At 36.2% G+C, this 23,052-nt stretch overlaps 1 protein-coding gene across 3 annotated transcripts in view; it reads right to left on the bottom strand.

Annotated features, from left to right (window-relative positions):
* Positions 1 to 2,956: 2,956 nt before the first annotated feature.
* WRN (WRN RecQ like helicase) overlaps positions 2,957 to 23,052 on the bottom strand; it is a 114,391-nt gene continuing 94,295 nt past the window's right edge. For 2 of the 3 annotated variants that reach the window (XM_040242906.1, XM_040242907.1), the window contains 7 exons: positions 18,095 to 18,170; positions 17,750 to 17,862; positions 14,474 to 14,588; positions 13,422 to 13,553; positions 10,662 to 10,824; positions 6,919 to 7,133; positions 2,960 to 3,719 (listed from right to left, as the gene is read on the bottom strand). In XM_040242906.1, the coding sequence (XP_040098840.1) occupies positions 3,600 to 3,719; positions 6,919 to 7,133; positions 10,662 to 10,824; positions 13,422 to 13,553; positions 14,474 to 14,588; positions 17,750 to 17,862; positions 18,095 to 18,170 (934 nt within the window). In that variant the 3' untranslated portion in view covers positions 2,960 to 3,599. Of the gene's footprint in view, positions 3,720 to 6,918; positions 7,134 to 10,661; positions 10,825 to 13,421; positions 13,554 to 14,473; positions 14,589 to 17,749; positions 17,863 to 18,094; positions 18,171 to 23,052 lie in introns of all 3 variants that reach the window. The other variant, XM_040242905.1, reaches the window with a different exon arrangement.

The raw sequence follows: 23,052 nt of genomic DNA, 5'->3' as shown, positions 1-23,052 counted from the left end.
ATGTGTGAGGGTCATTTTGAACCAGTTATTCATATGTGGTGATGAGGCAGATATGTATGGGACCGCTTCCAAAACACACTCTGGCAAGGAGTCAGGAGACAGGAGGAGGGAGGCAGGGAGGATTTAAAACAAAACAAAACAAAAGAAACCAACCCAGAAGGTACTCACGGAAAATGGAGAACTTGGGGATCTAGGAACTCCTATGCCTCCGCCTAGGAGCAGTAACCAACGGTGTTTTCTCTTGGTCATTCTTTTCAGTAAAAACGATATCCCACAGAAGAAAAGCAGCTAATCCACAACTAAACAACCAAATGGGGGCTTTCCTGGAAATCAACCATCATACCTTGGTATACAGCACAGGTGCTGGATGTGAATTTGCCTTTTTATCACACAGAATATTGGAAAAATGTGTTCAAGAAACGAGAATTAATCAGATCAGTAATTTGCTGCCATTGCCTTTATTTGCAGTTAAGTACCAGAGATTTTACTCACATGGGTATGCACCCTCAATGCAAATATCACCATACCACAAAAGGTGAATAACCTCTTGGTATTATAAAAATAGTTTTCCTTCTGCAGATCCCCAGAAGGGTCTCAGGGACTCCTAATGGCCTGCAGACCACGCTTTGAGAATCACCACACTGTAGAAGGCCCCCAAAAAGATGGTGTGGAAGACTATTTAATGACATAGAAAAACATGTTCATAATACACCCAAGTGAAATATAATAAAGAACATGTTTGTATTTGATACTAATTATACTTCTTGAAATAATCGGAAATAGAAAAAAAAAACAGAATCACTAATAGGCAGTGACTATATAAATTATAGTATATTCACCAAATAACACAGTATATAGCTGTTTAAAAAAAAAGACAGATTGATACATATACTGACATACAAAGATCTTCACAATAAACCAAGTAAAAAAACCCTTTGTTGCAGAAAACTGTAGAGTGATGGGGAGGGGTGAGATAGGATTAGGGAATTAAGCGGTACAAACTATTATATATAAAATAAATGAGCTGCAAGAACATATTGTACAGCACAGGGAATATAGTCAACATTTTACAATAACTGTAAATGGAATATAATCTATAAAACTATTGCATCAGTATTTTATACACCTGAAACAAATATAAATTTTAAATCAACTGTACTTCAATATAAAAATAAAAGTGAAAAAACAAGAATGTATGTATAGCTACACATGTCTGCTACATATGTAGCAGAAGCACATAATGCAGAAAAAATGATTATGGAGAACTATTTGTCACATATTCGATAGGGGTTACCCGGAAAAGGGCTGGTACTGGGATACAGGGAAAAGGGAATATGAGGACTTTCATGTTTTAAGTGTAGCTTGAATGTTTCACAAAGAATATTCATTCATGTATGATTCATGTAATGAAGAAAAGAAGTGAATATAAAATGACTTGGCCAGATATATGAAAAGGGTTAACCACCCTAGGTTAATGGTAGGTTAACCTATTGGAGTTTCAGCTTCAAAACCAGTCCTTCCAATGAATATTCAGGACTGATTCCTTTAGGATGGACTGGTTGGATCTCCTTGCAGTCCAAGGGACTGTCAAGAGTCTTCTCTAACACCATAGTTCAAAAGGATCAATTCTTCAGCACTCAACTTTCTTTTTTTTTTTTTTTAAATTTTTATTTTTTATTTATTTTTTATTTTACTTTACAATTCTGTATTGGTTTTGCCATACATTTACATGAATCCACCACGGGTGTACATGCGTTCCCAAACATGAACCCCCCTCCCACCCCCCTCCCCACAACATCTCTCTGGGTCATCCTATAGTCCAACTCTCACATCCATACATGACCACTGGAAAAACCATAGCTTTGACTAGATGGACCTTTGTCAGCAAAGTAATATCTCTGCTTTTTAACCTACTGTCTAGGTTGGTCATAGCTTTTCTTCCAAGGAGCAAGCGTCTTTTAATTTCATGGCTGCAATCACCATCTGTAGTGATTCTGGAGCCCAGGAAAATAGTCTCACTGTTTCTATTGTTTCCCCATCTATTTGCCATGAAGTGATGGGACCAGATGCCATGATCTTCGTTTTTTGAATGTTGAGTTTTAAGCTAGTTTTTTCACTCTCGTCTTTCACTTTCACCAAGAGGCTCTTTAGTTCCTCTTCACTTTCTGCCATAAGGGTAGTGTCATCTGCATATCTGAGTCTATTGATGTTTCTTCCAGCAATCTTGATTCCAGCTTGTGCTTCCTCCAGCCCAGCGTTTCTCATGATGTACTCTGCATTTAAGTTAAATAAGCAGGGTGACAATATACAGCCTTGACATACTCCTTTCCCAATTTGGAACCCGTTTGTTGTTCTATGTCCAGTTTTAACTGTTGCTTCTTGACCTGCATACAGATTTCTCAGGAGGCAGGTCAGGTGGTCTAGTATTCCCATCTCTTGAAGAACTTTCCACTTTGTTGAAAACTGGTCACAGTGATCACACTTTGTTATGATCTACACAGTCAAAGGCTTTGGCATAATCAATAAAACAGGAGATGTTTTTCTGGAATTCTCTTGCTTTTTCTATGATCCAATGGATGTTGGCAATTTGATCTCTGGTTTCTCCACCTTTTCTAAATCCAGCTTGAGCATCTGGAAGTTCACGGTTCACGTACTGTTGAAGCCTCGCTTGGAGAATTTTGAGCATTACTTTGCTAGAGTGTGAGATGAGTACAATTATGTGGTAGTTTGAACATTCTTTGGCATTGCCCATCTTTGGGATTGGAATGAAAACCGACCTTTTCCCGTCTGGTGACCACTGTTGAGTTTTCCAAATTTGCTGGTGTACTGAGTGCAGCACTTTCACAGCATCATCTTTTAGGATCTGAAATAGCTCAATTGGAATTCCATCACCTCCACTAGCTTTGTTCATGGTGATAATTAAATAAATGAAAGTTTAAGAAAATATCTATCTTTATAATTTTCAGTAGGAAAGACTTTTTATTATTTGAAAAATAATAGAAATCATATGTAAGATACAAAGTGCAGAGCTGCCTAGTGCATTTGGTCGCCTTTGTTCTTTTCTTTTCTCTATTTACACAAAGAACCCTAAATGTTTCATTTTCACTGGTCTGGCCCACTAGTACCATTTTAAAATGCATACAAGTTTCTTCTAAAAAAAATTGTAAAATAACTACACATTCTTCACATATAAGACAGAATTCTGGTAATACAGGAATATTTCATATCACACACATAATCACTGTACAACTCCTAATCTGTTACCTATATTAAATCACTGCACATTGCATATTCCAAACATACTATGGAAATAAGTGAAGAGATTAGAAAACAGGCAATGACGATTTCTTAAAGCAATCTCATAGGAAGGTAACTTAAGATTCTGTCCTAGGAGGTACTCACTCAAGACTCTCAGAAGACTCAACTTTACGTGGCTTGCCCAAGGCTGTTTTAAAATGCCAGCTGTTCAATAAATAGGTGAGTTTTACTTCAAAATTAGAATAATTTTTAAACAAACACTGCCTACTCTTTTCAGAAGTGAAATACAGCTTCCCACTCACAATATAGCAGGACACATAACTCCTCTGACAGCTGCCAGTTTAACTAAAAAGACCCTTCGTTTTCGTTTTGGCCACTGATTTCTTGCTGCTATCAGGTAAGGTCTCATTTCCTCTGGCAAACCACCCAGGTAATTTTCTCTTGGAGGTTTCAGATGAAGTCTATAGGAAAGAAACAACAAAAAAAAGTATATATATTATATATATGTATATATCTATTTGTACTGCTGGCAAGTAACACGTGCTGTGCCGTGTGCTAAGTCATTTCAGTCATGTCCGACTCTTTGAGATCCCTGTAGCCCACCAAGATCCTCTGTTCATGGGATTTCCCAGATAAGAATACTGGAGTGGGATGCCAAGCCCTCCTCCAGGGGATCTTCCCAACCCAGGGATCGAACCCACATCTCTTACATCTCCTGCATTAAGTTACTAAATATACACCCATCATCATTCCCTTTTCAATAAAACAAAATAATGATATTATAGAGTTTATTTCTGATTCAAAAGTAAACACATAAGAGACAAAATCATTATATCATTTGTTTAGGCAATTACCTGCTACCCTGTTACATATTTTTAGACACTCAAGTGTCTAAAAGACTCTCATTTGGGAAGGAAAGAACTGGATATGATTTCAGATCCATATTAACTTTGGGTATGCCAAAATGGTGAATTTAATGTTCGGAGGAAAGCATCTGCTTGAGCATGCGCACACACACACACACACACACACAGAGTTATATTAGCAATTTAAAAAGCATACACCGTGTAGATCTACACTGGTGGACAAACTTGGAGTAGTTCAGGCATCATCAGGACCTTGCAGAATTGCTGAGACATCACAGGTACTCAAAAAATATTTGCTCCGTAAATGGGGAAAAAAAACGATCTTTGTTTCGTAGACTCTTTTGTGGATCTGCTGAAACTAGGGATCCACTTAGGAAAAAAAGACAAATGTACACAGGCACAATATTCTGTCTAATTCTAAGGGGTCGGTGCACCAAATGAAGCCTCAGAATTCTAAGTTAAAAGCCTCTAACTTTTAGGGGAAAAAATTAAACCCAGAGGCAGTGGTTGCCTACTATACGATTTGCACAAGCAGATCCAATAGAGAGCAGAAATTTCTTCTCCCTTAAGAAGAAATAAAAAGCAATGGGACAAAAATACTAAAAGGCAAAAATTTTTTAAACATCCTGAAATAAACAAAAATTTTAAAGCTTCAATTTAAGAAAAGTTGCCATCAATTTTTAAAAAACTTATTTGAAGAATCTTATTTGAAAAAAACTTATCTGAAAGAAAAAAACATATTTGAAGAATCTACTGTGTGCCTTAGTATATTAATCAGAACTACCATTATCAAGACATAATCTTCCTCCAGTAAACAGCAGTCACAACAGATGTAAACCTAATGATGCATCAGCTAATAAACAGAATTTGTTTTGACATTAGCTTTTATTAGAAGCCTCATAATGGTAAAATGAAAGAGACTAAGGAATACAACCCAGGGCGGTAGAGAAGACGAATGTTAACACATGAAGGATCTTGAAACCTGGCCTCCAACAGACTCTACGGCGCTCAGAGTAGCTTGCTATACTGGAAGGCAGATGGAAGAAAAACAGTCTGGCTGGCTCACTCATCTCATAATCTACTTCCCAGCCTCAATATTCTTATTCCCCTAAATGGGGAAAAAGAAAAGGCTAAATGCAGTAAGCTTAGTATGATTTTCACCCACTTACCCACCGTCTCCACAATAGCCCCATTCTACATATATACACGTGGTTGATTCATGTTGCACAGCAAAAGCTAACACAATACCGCAAAGCAGTTATGTCCCGATTAAAAAAATACCTCCACTCTGTTGTCAGAATATGATATTATTTCAACAGGAGGGAAGCAAAAATGTTAATGAGTGGTTAAAACAATATTTCACTCTAAATGTGCTTCAATATTCAGGAAAAATGACAAGTTACACTTTTTCCTGTATTGACAGAAACAGCTGGGAAAAAAATAAGGTCTTAGGCACTTGGTATATAGATTTCAGAAATAAAAGGCTGGGAATAGCAGCCAAATTTCACTACCACTGCCCAACATATATCTTCTTTAATGCCCCTCTTATAGCTAATCAATTGCCAAAATAATGTAAAGAATTCCAGGTAAGCAAATTTCATTAGGTTATCTAGGACATGAATATATACACATCTAACTGAAGGACAGTTTTAAAAAATCAGTCCCTCTTATTTTTAAGCTATTGAGAGAAAAAGAGTTTAACTGTTGGAAATGTTATAAAGATTCAGTTCAGTTCAGTCGCTCAGTCGTGTCCGACTCTTTGCGACCCCATGAATCGCAGCACGCCAGGTGTCCCTGTCCATCACCAACTCCCGGAGTTCACTCAGATTCACGTCCATCGAGTCAGTGATGCCATCCTGCCATCTCATCCTCTGTCATCCCCTTCTCCTGATTACAACCGAAATAAAGTTCCTAATTCTCTAATATAAATAATAGCAACCACCTACCGCTATGCTGAATTTATCATCCAGGAACAAAAGTAACTTTTGAGTTAATTATGATTTTCACAAACTTTCATCACTGAACTTTAGGCCCAGAAGAAATTAAATGTCCAATTTTCAAGTCTTTGCAATCATTTGGTAGAGTCACAGTGTCAAAGAATAGTTATTCTCTAATTACAATTTATCTCAGAAGAATAATTTTCAAAGCATCTGATTTTAATAAAATATACCATGTAAAATACTACTAAACTCATGGTCGTTCTCTGATCATACAAAAGTACACTGGGATATGCCCAGGACCATGAGAAACAACTACCCTTGTACCTGAGAGATTCAGTGTAACAGGAACAGAGCATGAAGAGTAACAGGATGATAGACAAATTCCAGTATCTAAAGAGGTATTTATAATAGAATTTGCGTTTTGTTTTTGGTTTTGGTTTTTTGACCATGCTACAAGGCATGTGGGATCTTAGTTCTCTGAACGAGGACTGACTTTGTGCCCCCTGCATTGGAAGAACAGAGTCTTAACCACTGGACCCCCAAATTTTAAGGAAGTCCCTGAAAGAAAGGGAATTTCCAGGTTATACAGTCAATATAAGGTAGATGTAAAATTTAAGCTGACATTCTTGCACAATAAGCTAGACTAGATGGGATTATATTCTTCTTTTCTTGTCATTAAAAAAAAATCTCTTAGATCAGATTTATGAAACCAAAGGAAACATAGCCCAGAGATTTTTTTTTTTTTTTAAGTAACCCTCTATCAGAATTTACAACACATCAAAAAATACATTCTGATATTAGGATATGCAAATTGAACACTGACAGTATATGAAAATTCTACATATAACTGATACCTTGGTCTTAGTGTCTACTTCTTCCTTGCTTCTCTTAGAATCTGAAGAGCTCTCTTCAGGGTTGGGGAAACATCGCTTTTTGTTCAGATCACATGAAGAGTGGCATCGCATCCTGTGGTCACCATCTTTTTCCAGGATCTTGGTTGCCATGTGGATAAGGTACGTGTCAATGTTTTCAGGAACATATACTCTAATTAGGTTAATTTTATTTGTATCTGTAAAAGAATTTTTTATTTTTTATTTTTTATTTTTTTAAGATTTTCAAGAGGATTTATTAAAAAAGCTTTTCAACAAATATAGATTTCTGACGACTTTTTTTTTTTTTTTGAATGTTGGAAAATTTATTTATTTATTTATGTTTATTTTACTTTACAATTCTGTACTGGTTTTTTTTTTTTTTAATTTATTTATTTTTAATTTTTACTTTACAAAGATTTAAAAGTAAACTACACAGAGCATCACAGAAAAATCTATGAGCTGGAAATAATGAAATATTTTGTAGAGAGGAAGGAGGAAGGTGGTCAGAGAAGATGTTCCTCTTGCCAATGCCTACCCCCTCACAGATCGGAAATGGAATAAGCACATGTCCCCTTCACTCCTCCACCCTAGCCTCCAAAAGCCAGAGTCAGGTCAGCTAAGCCACTCTGCAGAACTTCTGTTTCAAACTGAGAATCAAAACCACCATCCATAGAATTGTTTCTAAAGGAATTATGCTTCAAATTCCAAATATCAATTATAAGCTAATTTTTTTGAAAATAATATATTCTTAAAATAGAAGCTAATCATACTTGTAAATAAGATGCTAATAAAAAGGATTCTTTCAGTGGATATTGAGCATAACAAAACATATCAACTATTTAAAATGTCTATTAATTGAATATGTTTTCTGAGAAAGATAGATTTTATTTTAAGATCTTATTTGTCCTAACTTTCCACACAAATAAGGGTTGAAAATATCTACTGAAAAACCAAGGGAAACAATGAACACTGCCTGCACTCCTTCAGTGGTTAAAGAGATCAAATTACCCTTATTTTTGTGGCATGTCCCTTGGAAGCCACCTTTAATTTTCCAGAGACATGCACATTAAGAATGAAAGAACAAAATTCTTCAAAATATTATCCAGGCACACCATTAAATACATTGCTTCATTTATTAGTAGGCACAGTTACAATCTCAACTCCATAAAAGAAGCAGCTTAAAATTATGTAAACATGAAAAAAACTAAAAGAATAAAAAAGTGCAGAATTCCTTAAAATATTAAGTTACAAGGACAAAATCTATTTAGCAAATAAGCATGAAAATAATAAGACCTAATTTCTCAGTTCTCAAATACTCTATGTTTAAGTATAAGATTATGCCATAATAAAACATAGAAAATTATCAATTCAAGATTATGCAGAATTTAAATGCCAACAAACTGGTTCATTAAAACACTAAATTATGTGATATGGCTACAGCTAAGTAAAAGATGAAATAACCTATCTGAATCATTAGTGTGACATGGATATCTTCATTTCTTATTATAGTTTATAACTCAACAATGTTTCCTCCACTGAGATAACAAACAGTATTTTATTATGGAAAAATAAGAATTCAAAAATAAAATTTCACATCAATAAATGATGTATTACAGACTATAAATGTACAATCAAAAGAAAGTTTAGATAGAGCTCATGAATCTTAACGTTCTCAATTTTGGCTTTGGAAGTAAACTACAATAATATATATTTTCATATTATCTGTATAATGTGTATATAATGCTTGGACAGAAAGATGAAGTAAGTGTTTAATAAGTATTTAAATTTCATTGTTCTTTGGAATTTAAATTTATGTTAATATCTTTATTAATTCAATTTATTGAATTTATTAATTTCAATTTAATATTTAACTGAATGAAAATTTGCTATACTCAATATGTAGTAGTAAAGAAAATAGGAAAAGGGGGGGGACTGCACAAGCTCTTTCAGATGATATTGTATACTATCAAACAGCTTATCAGAGACACATCTTTCTCTAAATCCTAAGAGACAATACACATATAAGGGAAAAAGTAATTCTAGGGTGTTAATATCAAGCAGGCAACTGAGCAAGAAGGCATTTGACTTTCTCTGAAATACTATTTCCTTCTGCATTGAAGAAAGAAAGATTTTATACAATCATGATTCTAACCCCACAAGTAATTACTGTTGTCCTTTCTCTGCCTTAACTTCTAGTAAAATGGCAGCTGAAGTGAGAAAGACTGGAGAGTGACCGGCCGAGATGGCTAGCTTCCTCACAAGATACTCACAGCTAAATGACCTTGGATATTTTATCACAGGACAGGATTTGGCCCTCAGGTTTTCAGATTTACAAACCAGTATTAACCTTAACAGACCAAGTGAACCAAGTTCACACAATGCCAATTCATTCATTTCCAGTTATGAACTCACAACTATTATATAGATTAGCAAGCCTAGCACATATTTTCCCTATAGAGACTGCCCTAAATGGGACATCAAAACATAACCAGAAAGCTGTGACACAGAAGCAGAATTAGTTGTTAAGGTGTCTCCTCCCTCCAATAAGATCTTGACATAATTTACCAACAAGCCCTTAAAATACTTGAAGGTCTCATCGACCAGGATTAGAAATTGCATATGTCTTTCCTTTAAATAAAAGTTGGCAGAACAGCTTTAACATGGTATATAGTAAAGAGGGAAACTTAGGTTCCCTGGAACTAACCTTGAGCAGGTTTCCCTGCTCAAGCCTGTGTTTGTCCCTCTCCTGGCCTCTTAGGTTGATCAGCAGGAGAAGAGATGGAGGTGTTCTTCAGTTAAGTCTTCTTCAGGCCTAGAATGAAGGCTGCCTTTGAAGGTAACTTAAATACTTTTGTTCTCATCAATTAAGTATAGTATTGTGATCTTTTTCACCTTATTTCTAACCTTGGGGGGAGAACTGTATCCTTACTCCTGAGTGGGAAATAGTCTGACGTAGTAAAAAGCTTAATTAACTATTTGCACTGCAGCTCTGGAGATGAGGCTTTTGCTATGTCCTCTGCTCTGTCCTAACAGTCCAAAAAAATTCATCAGATTTACTGGATTATTATGACACATCTAGTTTACGTTTGTACATTTAGAGTAGGAAAACCCTTCTAATGTACCTCATCTTTACTTCTGTAAGAAAGGGATCATAATTTTAAAATAGGCAGATTTTAACATTTTCTGTAAGGCAGACAAAGGGGCTTGACCACAGTTGAGGTTCCACAGCATAATGACAGGAGAAAACCCTTCCACAAGGGGCCCAAGAGACCGAAGCCCATCCCTTCAATTTCACAGTGCCTGACACGACTGCCTGGACGAGAAAGGCTAGTTCAGTGAAACCAATGACAGGGAATCAGAAAGATGTAGGAAGAAACTAAGAGTCAGTAAGCTATGGGGAAGGATGTTTTTTTTCCAAGTGATGAACTGGAAATCAGAGAAGGATGAAAGAGCTCTGTTTTGGAGATGGGTGTGGAAGGTGTAATCAGAAGCTGAAACAAACAAACAAAAAAAGAATTTCTCCGATTCAGACTTTCCTTTGAGTGATGATGGGAAGAAAGATTGTATTTCTAAAACAAGACAAAGCATTAGAAAAGTGAAGTTTTCATAGTAGCATAAAGGGTTAATGTGATCAGAGTGGAAAATATTAGCAGATTGCTTGTTTACTTCATCTGGCTTCAATGACTCAAGTCATTAAGGCTGCAGACAAGGGTCATGGTTATCACCTGAGTTGATGGGAGGGTTTCGGATAACATCAGCAATAATCTTTTGAATCTCTGGAGTCAGGCCTGCTCGCTCCGTATCGACTGGGTAGCCAGCTTTCATCGCTTGGGATAAGTGCATGCCAACTGCTTTGAGAGGCAGAGTCCTCTTCTCAGCTGTATCCTTCTAGAGCAATGGCAGCAAAACAACCAGTGAGTTTTTTTAAGCTTCCACTGTGCTGTATAGAAACACAAGGTCCAAAACCTTCAAGTAGTAAGTGCTCACTGAGAAATAAAACAGCAGACTGAACCTTTATTTAAATTTCTCATTTTAACCAATTCTTCAAAATGACTCACATGCTAGAACTCCACAGGTGCTGCTGCTTTGTATACTTACTATATTGAATGAAGCAAAATCACCCAGCTTTAGCTAAGAGATCAGTACTCACTCTTCTGCAATTATTCACCTTAAAAACCCATTAGTAACAGAGAACAGTCATTCTACATAAGTCTAATAGCTGCCACGACCTTTTAAAAATACAGTAAACTATAACTCAATAAACTGTACACTTGAAATAACACATGGCCTTTCAGTTACATGAACTTCCAGGAAGACAAATGCTGAAATGCTTAGTGATAAAATCAGGTTCCAAATGTATTCTATAAAAGGTTCTCAAAAAGACTTAAAAAAGTGCTTTAAGTGGGCTCTATTCATAAAATAAGAACAAACATAATTTACAAGTGGCTGTCATCATTTGCCTAGTACTGAACTTAACATGAATTGTTAAGGACATTGCTACGTATTTATGTAGCTTTTAAACAAATGCAGCTCCAAATCCAGTTAAGGTGTCTGTTAGATAAAATATTCTTCTCAACATTCAGGAAGTTCAATCACTCAGCTCTAAATTATTTCATGATACTCTTTTTTAACACACCTTACAAGTCTAAATTTGGACTGTATTTGTATGAATGCTGATAGTTTCACAAAACAGGGCATGTAAAGCAATATTCTTCATCACTCAAAGGAAGGTTTTTAGTTACTTCCATGTCTGCCTAATACCAGGGTTATTTGATACCAGGCATCATATTACCTAAAACTAATTGTATTATAACTCCTGATTAATTAGTCCTTAGGCATGTTTAATTTTGTGCTTAACTAGCAAGACCCCCCTCAGGCTCCCAGGAGGCACAGATAATTACACTACAATATTTCACAATAATATACAACCAAATAATAGCAAAAGACCCAAATGAAGATATACCACTCCTCATATTTTTAACCATGAATATGTAATATATGAAACTTCATATCCTGGCTGAGTATGAGAATACAATTTATTCAAAAACTTTAGAGGCTATTCCATATTTTCTTAGTAATTACATACAGTTTTGCCATTGATATGTGGTCCAATTATATATATATAAGCATGTTTAACATGTATATGTAAGTTACTGTTTAAATAAGAGACTGAACTTAAAATTCCTCTTTATCATGTAATTTGTTTCAAAAAGAGTACAGTGGAATTATTTGGTTCTTTGTGTAATGGCTTTCAAACTTTTAATTAAGGAGTTTGGCTATCTAAGTAGAACATCTATTAATGACTAAGACAAGCTAAGGACTGTTTATTCTTATTTGTACTGAATCTTAAACAGAATAGAAAGTGTATAATGGAGCCTAAAGCATGAGACACAGAGAACAGGAAAAAGAGGCCCTGCACCAGACAGCCTGATCTAAATCAATTTAACACCAGAGAGGACAGGAATGCAAATCAGTGGAACTCACGGGGAAGCCTCATTCTACCCTTCTGCCGCTAAGATACCCTCTTCATTTTGTGTATTTAAAAAATCTCCACAACCTTAAGGACTTCTGCCACAATGATGAAGAAACAGGAAGTATGGCCATTTTTCACAGCAGTCAGATTTCTTTCAAAGAGCATCAAGTAGATACCGTTAAGGAAAAAAAAATTAAAAAAAGAACATGACACTAGAGGAGAGAGTGAAAAGCAAGTCTGTTGCTTTTTAAAAACTGATTTCTAGCTTCTTGGACATCCTTCCAGAGATATTCTATGCACTTGTATATACCTACACTTTTATATACATATACATACACATATATGAATATGTGTAAAAGTGAAAGAATTACTCAGTCGTGTCCGACTCTTGGCATCCCCACGGACTATAGCCCACCAGGCTCCTCTGTCTATGGGATTTTCCAGGCAAGAATACTGGAGTGGGTTGCCATTTTCTTCTCCAGGGGATCTTCCTGATCCAGGGACTGAACCCCCATCTCCTGCACTGCACGCAGATTCTTTACCATCTGAGCCACCAGGGAAACCCATTTATAAATATATAAGCATGCAAATACATATATATATATATACATTTATGTAAATTTTTCACACCACTAGGTACCTTCCTTTTTCTACTTAACAATGTATCTTAGAGATTATCTATTATCAGTACATACTGTAATAGTTTTTTAACTATTAAACCCATTAAAAAAAATAGCTTCAAAATATGGCTGCTTCAACATCCCTAAGCTATAAATGTGTTAATCAGTACCTTTGATACAATCTCTGTAAGATAATCATGCTCAAACTATACTTGCTGATTTGAAGTAGGCTTAGAAAAAGAAAATGACCTTGCTCTAAAATTAATTATAAAATGAACCAATGTAAAACACTGTAGGATTATAAGAAATTTATCCCAATTTAATACTGAAAAGCTGATAAAATACATTTAGATAAATTTAAAAATCCCCTCTAACTTGAAAGTAACACTTACCAAAGACATTTTCTTTTCTTGGAAAAAGGAATACGTGACGGCCACAGCTGGTGAAAGTGAGTTTGCTTTATTTTCCAGCACCAAACTTTTCCTCTGTTCTTCCTGTAGTTCTGTGCTTGAAAAGAGGTCTGTCTACACAATTTTAAACGTAGCACAAATAATCAAAAATAATATCAATATAATGATAGAATATAAACATGATCATTAACTATTAAGGAAAAAAAATAACATAAACTTCAAGGAACAGCCCCAAATTCTCTTTTTATGAGAAGCTCAAAAAAGAATTCTTTTTTTTACATATTGATTTTTAAAAGTAAAATAGGCTACAGTGAATAAATTTTGAATAAAGTATTCATAATAGCAAACATGGTTACAGAACTAAAAATTCCTAGTCTTCTCCGTAAGCCAAAAGGAGAGAATACAGATGAACTATAAAGTTGACCACTCTGCTTCTAAATTAGTCCTCTAACCCCTGAAAGTGAATAGTGAATAAATAAATGAAGCTTTAATTTCTATCTACATTTGAAAGTCAGATAATTGATTAATCTAAATATGGAATTTATTCAAGTTTTAAAACAAAACCTCTCAACAAAATAAACAGACACTACCAGCCTTGACAACTACTTTAGTATCTTAATTATGTAACTAGTGGTTTTCAGTGGGGAGAGGGATGGGGGAAGGGGCATGATAGGGAAAGGGGATTAAGAGGTACAAAGTACTGGGTATAAAATAAGTTACAAGGATGTAACATAAAGCACAGGGCAAATAGCCAGTATTTTATAACTTTGGAGTATCATATATAAAAATATTGAATCACTATGTTGTACATATGAAACTAATATAATACTGTAAGTCAACTATACTTAATTTTTAAATACTGGTAACTAATATGTTTTTATAACTGATTTAATAAAGAAACTCTCCAAATTCATTTTCTAAGTGTCCAGCACAGAAATTAAAATGAAGGGAGAAAATGCTGCTTTTGAAGCATGTTTTGAAATCATCAAAAAAAGTTTATTCTCTCAGAACTCCAGTAAACCACAGTATTTTACCTGAACACTATTTATTTGACAGAAACGTCTGATGACTTCCAACAGAGGGGCCAACATCACAGCTTTGCCTTCAGAAACACCATCGATCCTTTTCATATTTTCAACTGTAGTAGGTCTGTCATTTTAAAAAATTAAAAAGTCAAGAAACCACTGAAACATTACTACTCTAGCAACAAAGCTGATAGATATTTAGCTTCATACCGACATTCAATAAACATGTATTAATGTTTGTTCCAGAAACCAAAAACTATGTATAAAACAAGTAATCAGGTTTTGAGTCTTGGGGACAACTGAAAGGCTAAGACCACCTGACCTGCCTCTTGAGAAACCTATATGCAGTTCAGGAAGCAACAGTTAGAACTGGACATGGAACAACAGACTGGTTCCAAATAGGAAAAGGAGTACATCAAGACTGTATATTGTCACCCTGCTTATTTAACTTATATTCAGAGTACATCATGAGAAATGCTGGGCTGGAAGAAGCACAAACTGGAATCAAGATTGATAGGAGAAATAACAATAACCTCAGATATGCAGATGACACCACCCTTATGGCAGAAAGCAAAGAAGAACTAAAGAGCCTCTTGATGAAAGTGAAAGAGGAGAGTGAAATATCTGGCTTAAAGCTCAACATTCAGAAAATGAAGATCATGGCATCTGGTCCCATCACTTCATGGCAAATAGATGGGGAAACAGTGGAAACAGTGTCAGACTTCATTTTTGGGGGCTCTAAAATCACTGCAGATGGTGACTGCAGCCATGAAATTAAAAGATGCTTACTCCTTGGAAGGAAAGTTATCACCAACCTAGATAGCGTATTCAAAAGCAGAGACATTACTTTGCCAACAAAGGTCCATCTAGTTAAGGCTATGGTTTTCTAGTAGTCATGTATGGATGTGAGAGTTGGACTGTGAGGAAGGCTGAGCGCCAAAGAATTGATGCTTTTGAACTGTGGTGTTGGAGAAGACTCTTGAGAATCCCTTGGACTGATCAAGGAGATCCAACCAGTCCATTCTAAAGGAGATCAGCCCTGGGTGCTCTTTGAAAGGAATGATGCTAAAGCTGAAACTCCAACACTTTGGCCACCTCATGCAAAGAGCGACTCATTGGAAAAGACTTTGATGCTGGGAGGGATTGGGGGCAGGAGGAGAAGGGGACAACAGAGAATGAGATGGCTGGATGGCATCACCGACTTGATGGACATGAGTTTGGGTAAACTCCGGGAGTTGGTGATGGACAGGGAGGCCTGGAATGCTGCGATTCATGGGGTCGCAAAGAGTCGGATGCGACTGAGGGACTGAACTGAACTGAACTGAACTGAAAAGGCTAAGAAACTCAGAAGAAAATTTCATTATTTCCAAAGTTTTTACCTGTAGCAATAAACTTGCTAACTACTTCAGGCTTTCAATATTTCTTATTGTGTCCAATATGAAGAAACTGTCTGATGTCTTCTTTCTAAAAATCTGCCAATCTAATGATTACTATTTTTCCTTTAAATATCTTCACTTAATATTACAATGTGGTCTTTGAATATGTATTTTTAATGAAATAATTATTATATAATACATGCACTATGTAGTATTATTAGAAAATTCTTCTCTAAAGTAACATCTCTTGGATGAAATTTAGCAACAGAAACAATTTTTGAAAAGGAAGAATAAAAGATGAGTACAATTACCAAGCAATGAGATTCTTTGGAAATAATTTCTTCTAAATATTTATTGACCACCTGATTATTAAGCATTGCTCTAGATGCTTTAGAAAACACAAAAAGGTGAAGAATGTAACATCTTTATCAGAGTTTAAAATCTAGAGGACACAATACATGAATACCAATAAAAACAAAACCATAAATAAAGCATGATATAGTAAGTGCCACAGAATCATCTTTTAAATTTACATTTAAAAGTCCTTTATGAATTCCAGAGAGAAGAATCACTTTGATGATAAGAACATAGAGGGCTTCATGGAGCAAACAATAATGTCAGATCTTAAAGGATTTCCTAAAAGGAGTTTTGGGGAATCAAGGGAACTACAAAGCAGAAGCAACACTATAAGTAAGTATATGGAAGCTGAAAAGGAGACTTAAACAAATGCTGAACAACCTAGGTAAGTTAAAGCATCAAAATTCTGTGACTCAGATGGAAAAGTAGGTTTAAGTCTATAAACTGAAGGCCTTGAATTGTGAGCTAAATAAGTTAAGATGCAGTCTTGAAACTTCAAAATAACCCAAAGGCTCATTTAATACAGTAAATATTTTAAGAGCTTCTTTTGTGAACTGTATTTATATGCATTCAGAAGAACCATGATATTTGCTTCTTTTTGTAGAGAGGGAACAAATTCTATTTGATGGTCACCAATCCTAAATCTGTAAATTGGGCAGATAATCTTTTAAGCTGTAAGTGATTTGTTGAAATTATATTAAATTCCCCTGGTGGCTCAGATGGTAAAGAGTATGCCTGCAATGCGGGAGACCTGGGTTTGATCCCTGGGTCGGGAAGATCCCCTGGAGAAGGAAATGGCAACCCACTCCAGTATTCTTGCCTAGAAAATCCCATGGACAGAAGAGCCTGGTGGGCTACAGTCCATGGGGTCGCAAAGAGTCAGACATGACTGAGAGACTTCACTTTCACTTTCTTTTAAGTTAAGACTGAGAAACTAGTTAAACAAAAGTAAAGCATGGTAAAGAAAGAGTAATTTGTTATTCATATATCAGATGAGATAGAGAGAGAGAGAGACTGATCAAAGAGAAACTAATTAGAGGCTTTTGCAATAGTTCAAGGGTAATGGCGTGAACTACCATGCTGTCACTGAAAAAAAACGAAGAAAAGCATAAATGGATTACACAGGGAACAATTAAACGAAAAAGTCTAGAAACTATATAATAAAAGACGGGGCTATCTATTAGAAGAGTAAAAGTAACATCAGAGGTATTAAAGAGGCGTGACGAGGGACATGACAGTACGACTAACAAAATTAAGGAAGTCAGAAAGTAGAGTTCTGGTGTTTGCATGAAATGCACATACATATGGGGGGGTGGTGGGTAATGTGTTAAGATTTTATAATATATCCTGGATCTGATTGCTGAAAACAGCTCATTTCATGTAGAAATGTAGGACTAAAGCTCAGTGAAGAGATCACCGGCATCAACACGGGAGATTTGAGAACCACTTCTCAGGTGTGACTGCTGGAGCCATAGTCATGATATCACTTAATGATATATTTTACAAATCTATCATGTTAGAAGAAAATAAGTTAAAATATGTAAATAGTTACCTGCTTTTGGCCATATCCACCAATATTTTATTTGTTGCCAGAATAGCCGGAGGAACGTCCATTGTATTGGCATGTTTCTGCCTAGCTGCTACCAATTCGCCATATAATACAGTCTGAACAAAAAGCAAATAAACACCATCTGTTTAAATGTGCTTAGAAATATCCAGTCCTTTATTTCAGAGTTTCAGATATTACATTTCCTCCTAGGATGAAAAAATAAACTGAACTGTATCTTAGCCTCTTTGTTAAAGAACAATTTTTAAAATACTGGCAAGAGAATTTTAAGCATGCTTAGATTCATAACTATCTTCTCAAAAACTAACTGCCTCTCTACAAAAGCCATACCTGAGTCTCCTGCTCTTGAGTGGAAATAACAGGTTCTGAGGACTTGTAATATTTTCCTGGTGATGACACTATGGTGCTAAAACATAAGAAAATTAATAACAAAAGGTTTTCTTTCTCAAGTTCACTTTCTAGTTTGCCTTCCAAATGAGAATATCTTTCCAAATCAATATTAACACTTGTATGTCGTAATACCAGCAAAGTGACTGTTACTTAAATGACAGCCTAGATTTTAAACATTCTGGATCAAATACATACATTATAAAGGTAAAGTTAAAACTGTAATCTGAGTTCATCACAAAATTGGTATAATTAAGAACAGCATTTGCCTCCTCCTCCTCCTCAATCAAATTCTTTGAAAGAAAGTACTCCTTATCTACACCGAAGTAAAATAAGATGTTTTTAAACCAAGAGGAATACAATCTATAATCCTTCTTGTGATAGCACTATTAATAAATTATAATAATTTTTGGTTGCTGAGGAAAATTAGCATGGATTTAATTATTGACAATTTTCTTCAAAACCAAACTAACAAAAATAAGCCAGAAGGTATAATTTTGCCTTTGACTCCTTAAAAGAAGACTTCAAAACACCCAATTAGCAGTGAAAGGTGTTAGGCAGCACATTAGACAGAACACCAACTTCTACAAGAGGCATTTCTCGCTGATAAATTACTTATAAAGAGGAAAAGTTATAAAAATGAAATTGTATAGAATAGCATATGTAAAAGATGTCAAAGTTAAATACATTTCTGCTTTTGGGGTGAAAGAGAAGAACACGCTTGATATTTAAGAAATGCTTATAAATTTCCCAGTTGCAAGGGCTCAACATCTACAGTGTAAAGACTTCAATTTTATAATTATCAGATCCTATCACTAAAACAGATTTGAACATGAGGAAAGACAACTCCAGTTCAAAGAATTAGTCATATCAGATTATTCAAGACAATTATAAATTTGTTTGAAGTAATATATTTACTTTTATCTTAGTATTTATGGAAATCTTTATACTAATGGACTATTTGCAAACTGTTACTTTAAAATAGTTCTCAGAAAACTTTATTATCATATATACTGGCAAAACTGTGGCTAATATACCCTTGAAGCAGAAATACATGTGGAAAACGTTTGATAGAAGACATTTTCCCTATGAATGCTATAACAAGTGTACAGAAGGGCTTCCCTGGTGGCTCAGTGGTAAAGAATCCGCCTGCCAAGGCAGGTGACATGGGTTTGATCCCTGGTCTGAGAAGATCTCACATGACATGGAGCAACTAAGCCCATGTGCCACAGCTACTGGGCCTATGCTCTAGTGTAGAGCCCACGTTCTGCAACGAGGAGCTCTCACACCACAACTAGAGAGGAGCCCCCACTCGCCACAGCGAGAGAAAAGCCTCTGCAGCAACAAAGACCTAGCACAGCCAAAAATTAATAAAATTAGAAAAAGAAAGTGCACAGAAGAAAATTCAAAATATATGATGAATATCATCAAAGAGGTAACTGAAGATCCTATACCCATGAATCAAGAAAAGACTGCTATACATGGATCGACAAAGAAGACAGAGAACGAGAAATAGTTCTTAGAAATTAAAATTTTGATAACTAAAACTAAAATCCCACTAGATGCGTTAGTTGCTCAGTCGTGTCTGACTCTTTATGAGCCCATGGACTGCAGTCCACCAGGCTCCTTTGTCCATGGGATTCTCCAAAGGCAAGAATACTGGAATGGGCAGCCTTTCCCTTCTCCAGGGGATCTTCCCAACCCAGGGATCAAACCCAGGTCTTCCACATTGCAGGCAGATTCTTTACCAAATGACCCCACAGAGAAGCTTCTCATTAGATGGGAGGGGATACAAAGGCGAGGAACTCTCCAAGAAAATAAACAAATGAAAACAGGCTGAAAATAGGAGAAACTAAAAATTAGTAATAGGAACACTAAAAACCAAGAAAACAAAGAAGATAATTAAGGGAGTGGTGGTCATAATAACATAGTTTGCCTTAGTATACAGTATTTGAGCATATATAATAAAAACAAATTATTTATATGACCAAAACTTGAAATATAATTTTGTTCCAGGGAAGCAAAGGGATTGAAAGTAAGGAAATGAGGGAAGTGGATATGGGAAACAAGCCTTTAGTATACCATTACAGAATATAAACAGAAAATTTCTAAAATTAACTAAGTCAAAAAACAGTAATCTAAGCATGTCAGAAATATGCAGGCAACCTCACACCTGTCAGAATGGCTATCATTAAAGGTCTATGAATAACACATGCTGAAGAGGATGCAGAGCAAAGGAAATCCTTGTACAATGCTGGTGAGAATGTAAACTGGTGCAGCCACTACGGAAAACTGTATGGAGGTCACTCAAAAAACTAAACTTAGAGTTGCCATATGATCCAGCAATTCCACAACTAGGTACACAGCCAGAAAAAAGCAAACACACTAATTCGAAGATACATACATGCCAGTGTTCACTATTTATAACAGCCAAGATACGGAAGCAACCCAAGTGCTCATCAACAGATGATTGGATAAAAAAGATGTGGTGTACAGATACACAATGGACTTATAACTTGACCATAAAAAGAAGGAAATTCTGCTATCTGCAACAACATGGATGGACCTGGAGAATGTTATCTGTACTGAAGTAAGTCAGGAAGAGAAAGACAAATCCTGGATGATATCACTTATGTGCTAAGCTTGCCAGGCTCCTCTGTCCATGGGATTCTCTGGAGTGGGTTGCCATTTTCTCCTCCAGGGAACCTTCCCAACCCAGGAATCGAACCCATGTCTCTTACGTCCCCTGCATTGGCAGGTGGGTTCTTTACCACTAGTGCCACCTGGGAAGCCATGATATCACTTATATGTGGAATCTGAAAAATAACAAAATGAATGTATATGGAAAAGTCACAGGTTTTATACCAATGGAAAGAGGGAGGCAGGGAGGGGCTAATTTAGGGGAATGGGATTAAAAGTTATAAACTACTATGTTTAAAAATAAATAAGCAACAAGGATATACTGTAAAGCACAAGGAATTGTAGCCATTATCTTGTAATAACTTTAATGGAGTATAATCAGTAAAAATACAGAATCACTATGCTGTACACCTGAAGGAGGTGAAAGTGAAAGTCACTCAGCCGTATCCAACTCTTTGGGACCCCATAGACTATACAGTCCAAATTATAATTATAATTATAATTATAATTAAATTGGAATTCTCCAAATTATATTGTAAATCAACAATACATCCATTTTATAAAAAAGGAAAGATGAGTGATTGAAAACAATAGCCCCATCTCTTGGCCTTTTCCCAACTTTATCAGCCTTTCAAAGAGAAATGTACAATAAAAATAAAATATATGTTGAAAAGCCATTTTTAAAAAAAAAGAAATATGGAGGCCAATTGCTTCTATAAAACAGAACATGGGTTTGAGAAGGGTGTGAACTTATGCTTTGTTATATGTCTTTAAGTGCCAATCAACTTTTTAAAAATTCACGTGTTATTATTTTAACAAAAATTTAAATGAAATTTAAAATAATAGTTATTCTGTACACTAAGCCTGTCCATTAAAATTAACTACTGGACCACTCCACAAGTATCTCAAAGTTGGGTTTGTCTATCACTAAAACTCCTGAGTTAACCTCATCCCCTAACATACAACCATTCATGTCACGTGAAGGGCTTCCTCTTACAAGGCTCAGTGAAGGAAATGGCAGCACTTAACCTACTCTCAAAGACAGAAAGCCAAGCGTCACAGTCAAGTCCTCCATTTTTATCAACCCGTATCTTTTCAGTCGCCGAGTCCTAACAATTCCATCTCCTAAATATCTCACAAATCTCTTCTCTTCACGCCTACTGCCACTTCCCTCAACTAATCTACCATCACCTCCTGCAAACAGCACACCAACAGCCTTTCTACTTGTCTCTACAATGCTGCTCCTCCTGCAATCCATACCATCCACAGCCAGAGTCATCAACCACAGGTCGACACGCTAGGGTGCTCGGGCCAAATCTGTCTGTTCTGGCCAAGTTTGTAGCTAAGAATGGCTTCTGTACATTTTTTTAAAGGTTAAAAAAAAAAATCAAAAGAAGAACATTTTGTGACATGTGAAAATTAAATGAAATTCAAATTTCAGTGTCCCTAAATAAAGTTTTATTGGAAAAGAACCCTGCTCATTCATTTTCATATCATCCATGGCTGCTTTGAGGCTGTAATGGCAAAGCTGTGTAGTTGAGATGGAGACCAAGTGAAAAAGTCACTCAATCGTGTCTGACTCTTTGCGAACCCACGCACTATACAGTCCATGGAATTCTCCAGGCCAGGATACTGGAGTAGGTAGTCTTTCCCTTCTCCAGAGGATCTTCCCAACGCAGGGATCGAACCCAGGTCTCCCACATTGCAGGGAGATTCTTTACCAGCTGAGCCACCAGGGAAGCCCAAGAATACTGGAGTGGGTAGTCTATCCCTTTTCCAGGGGCTCTTCCCGACTCAGGAATCAAACCAGGGTCTCTTGCATTGCAGGCAGATTCTTTACCAGCTGAGCTCCCAGGGAAGCCCACCAGGCCCTCAAAGCCTAAAATACTTCTTATCTGATCCTTCATAGAAAATGTTTGTCAACATCTGTTCTCAGTCATAAATTTGATTATGTCACTGTCCTGCTTAAAACCCTTCCTTGGCTCCAACTGCCTTTATGATCAAATGCAGTGCTTGAAAGGAACTGGATATTCTTGTTGTTATTGTTGTTGTTGTTGGTCGCTCTGCTGCTAAGCTGCTGCTAAGTCGCTTCAGTCATGCCCGACTCTGTGAGACCCCATAGACGGCAGCCCACCAGGCTCCCCCGTCCCTGGGATTCTCCAGGCAAGAACACTGGAGTGGGGTGCCATTGCCTTCTCCAGTTTAGTCGCTCAGTTGTGTCCAAATCTATTCAACCCCATTGACTGTAGCCTACCAGGGCT

Source organism: Oryx dammah, unplaced genomic scaffold, assembly GCF_014754425.2.
Source record: "Oryx dammah isolate SB20612 unplaced genomic scaffold, SCBI_Odam_1.1 HiC_scaffold_7, whole genome shotgun sequence".
NCBI lineage: Eukaryota > Metazoa > Chordata > Mammalia > Artiodactyla > Bovidae > Oryx > Oryx dammah.
Note: the sequence above shows the minus strand (reverse complement) of the source record. Positions and strands in the feature narration are given on the sequence as shown.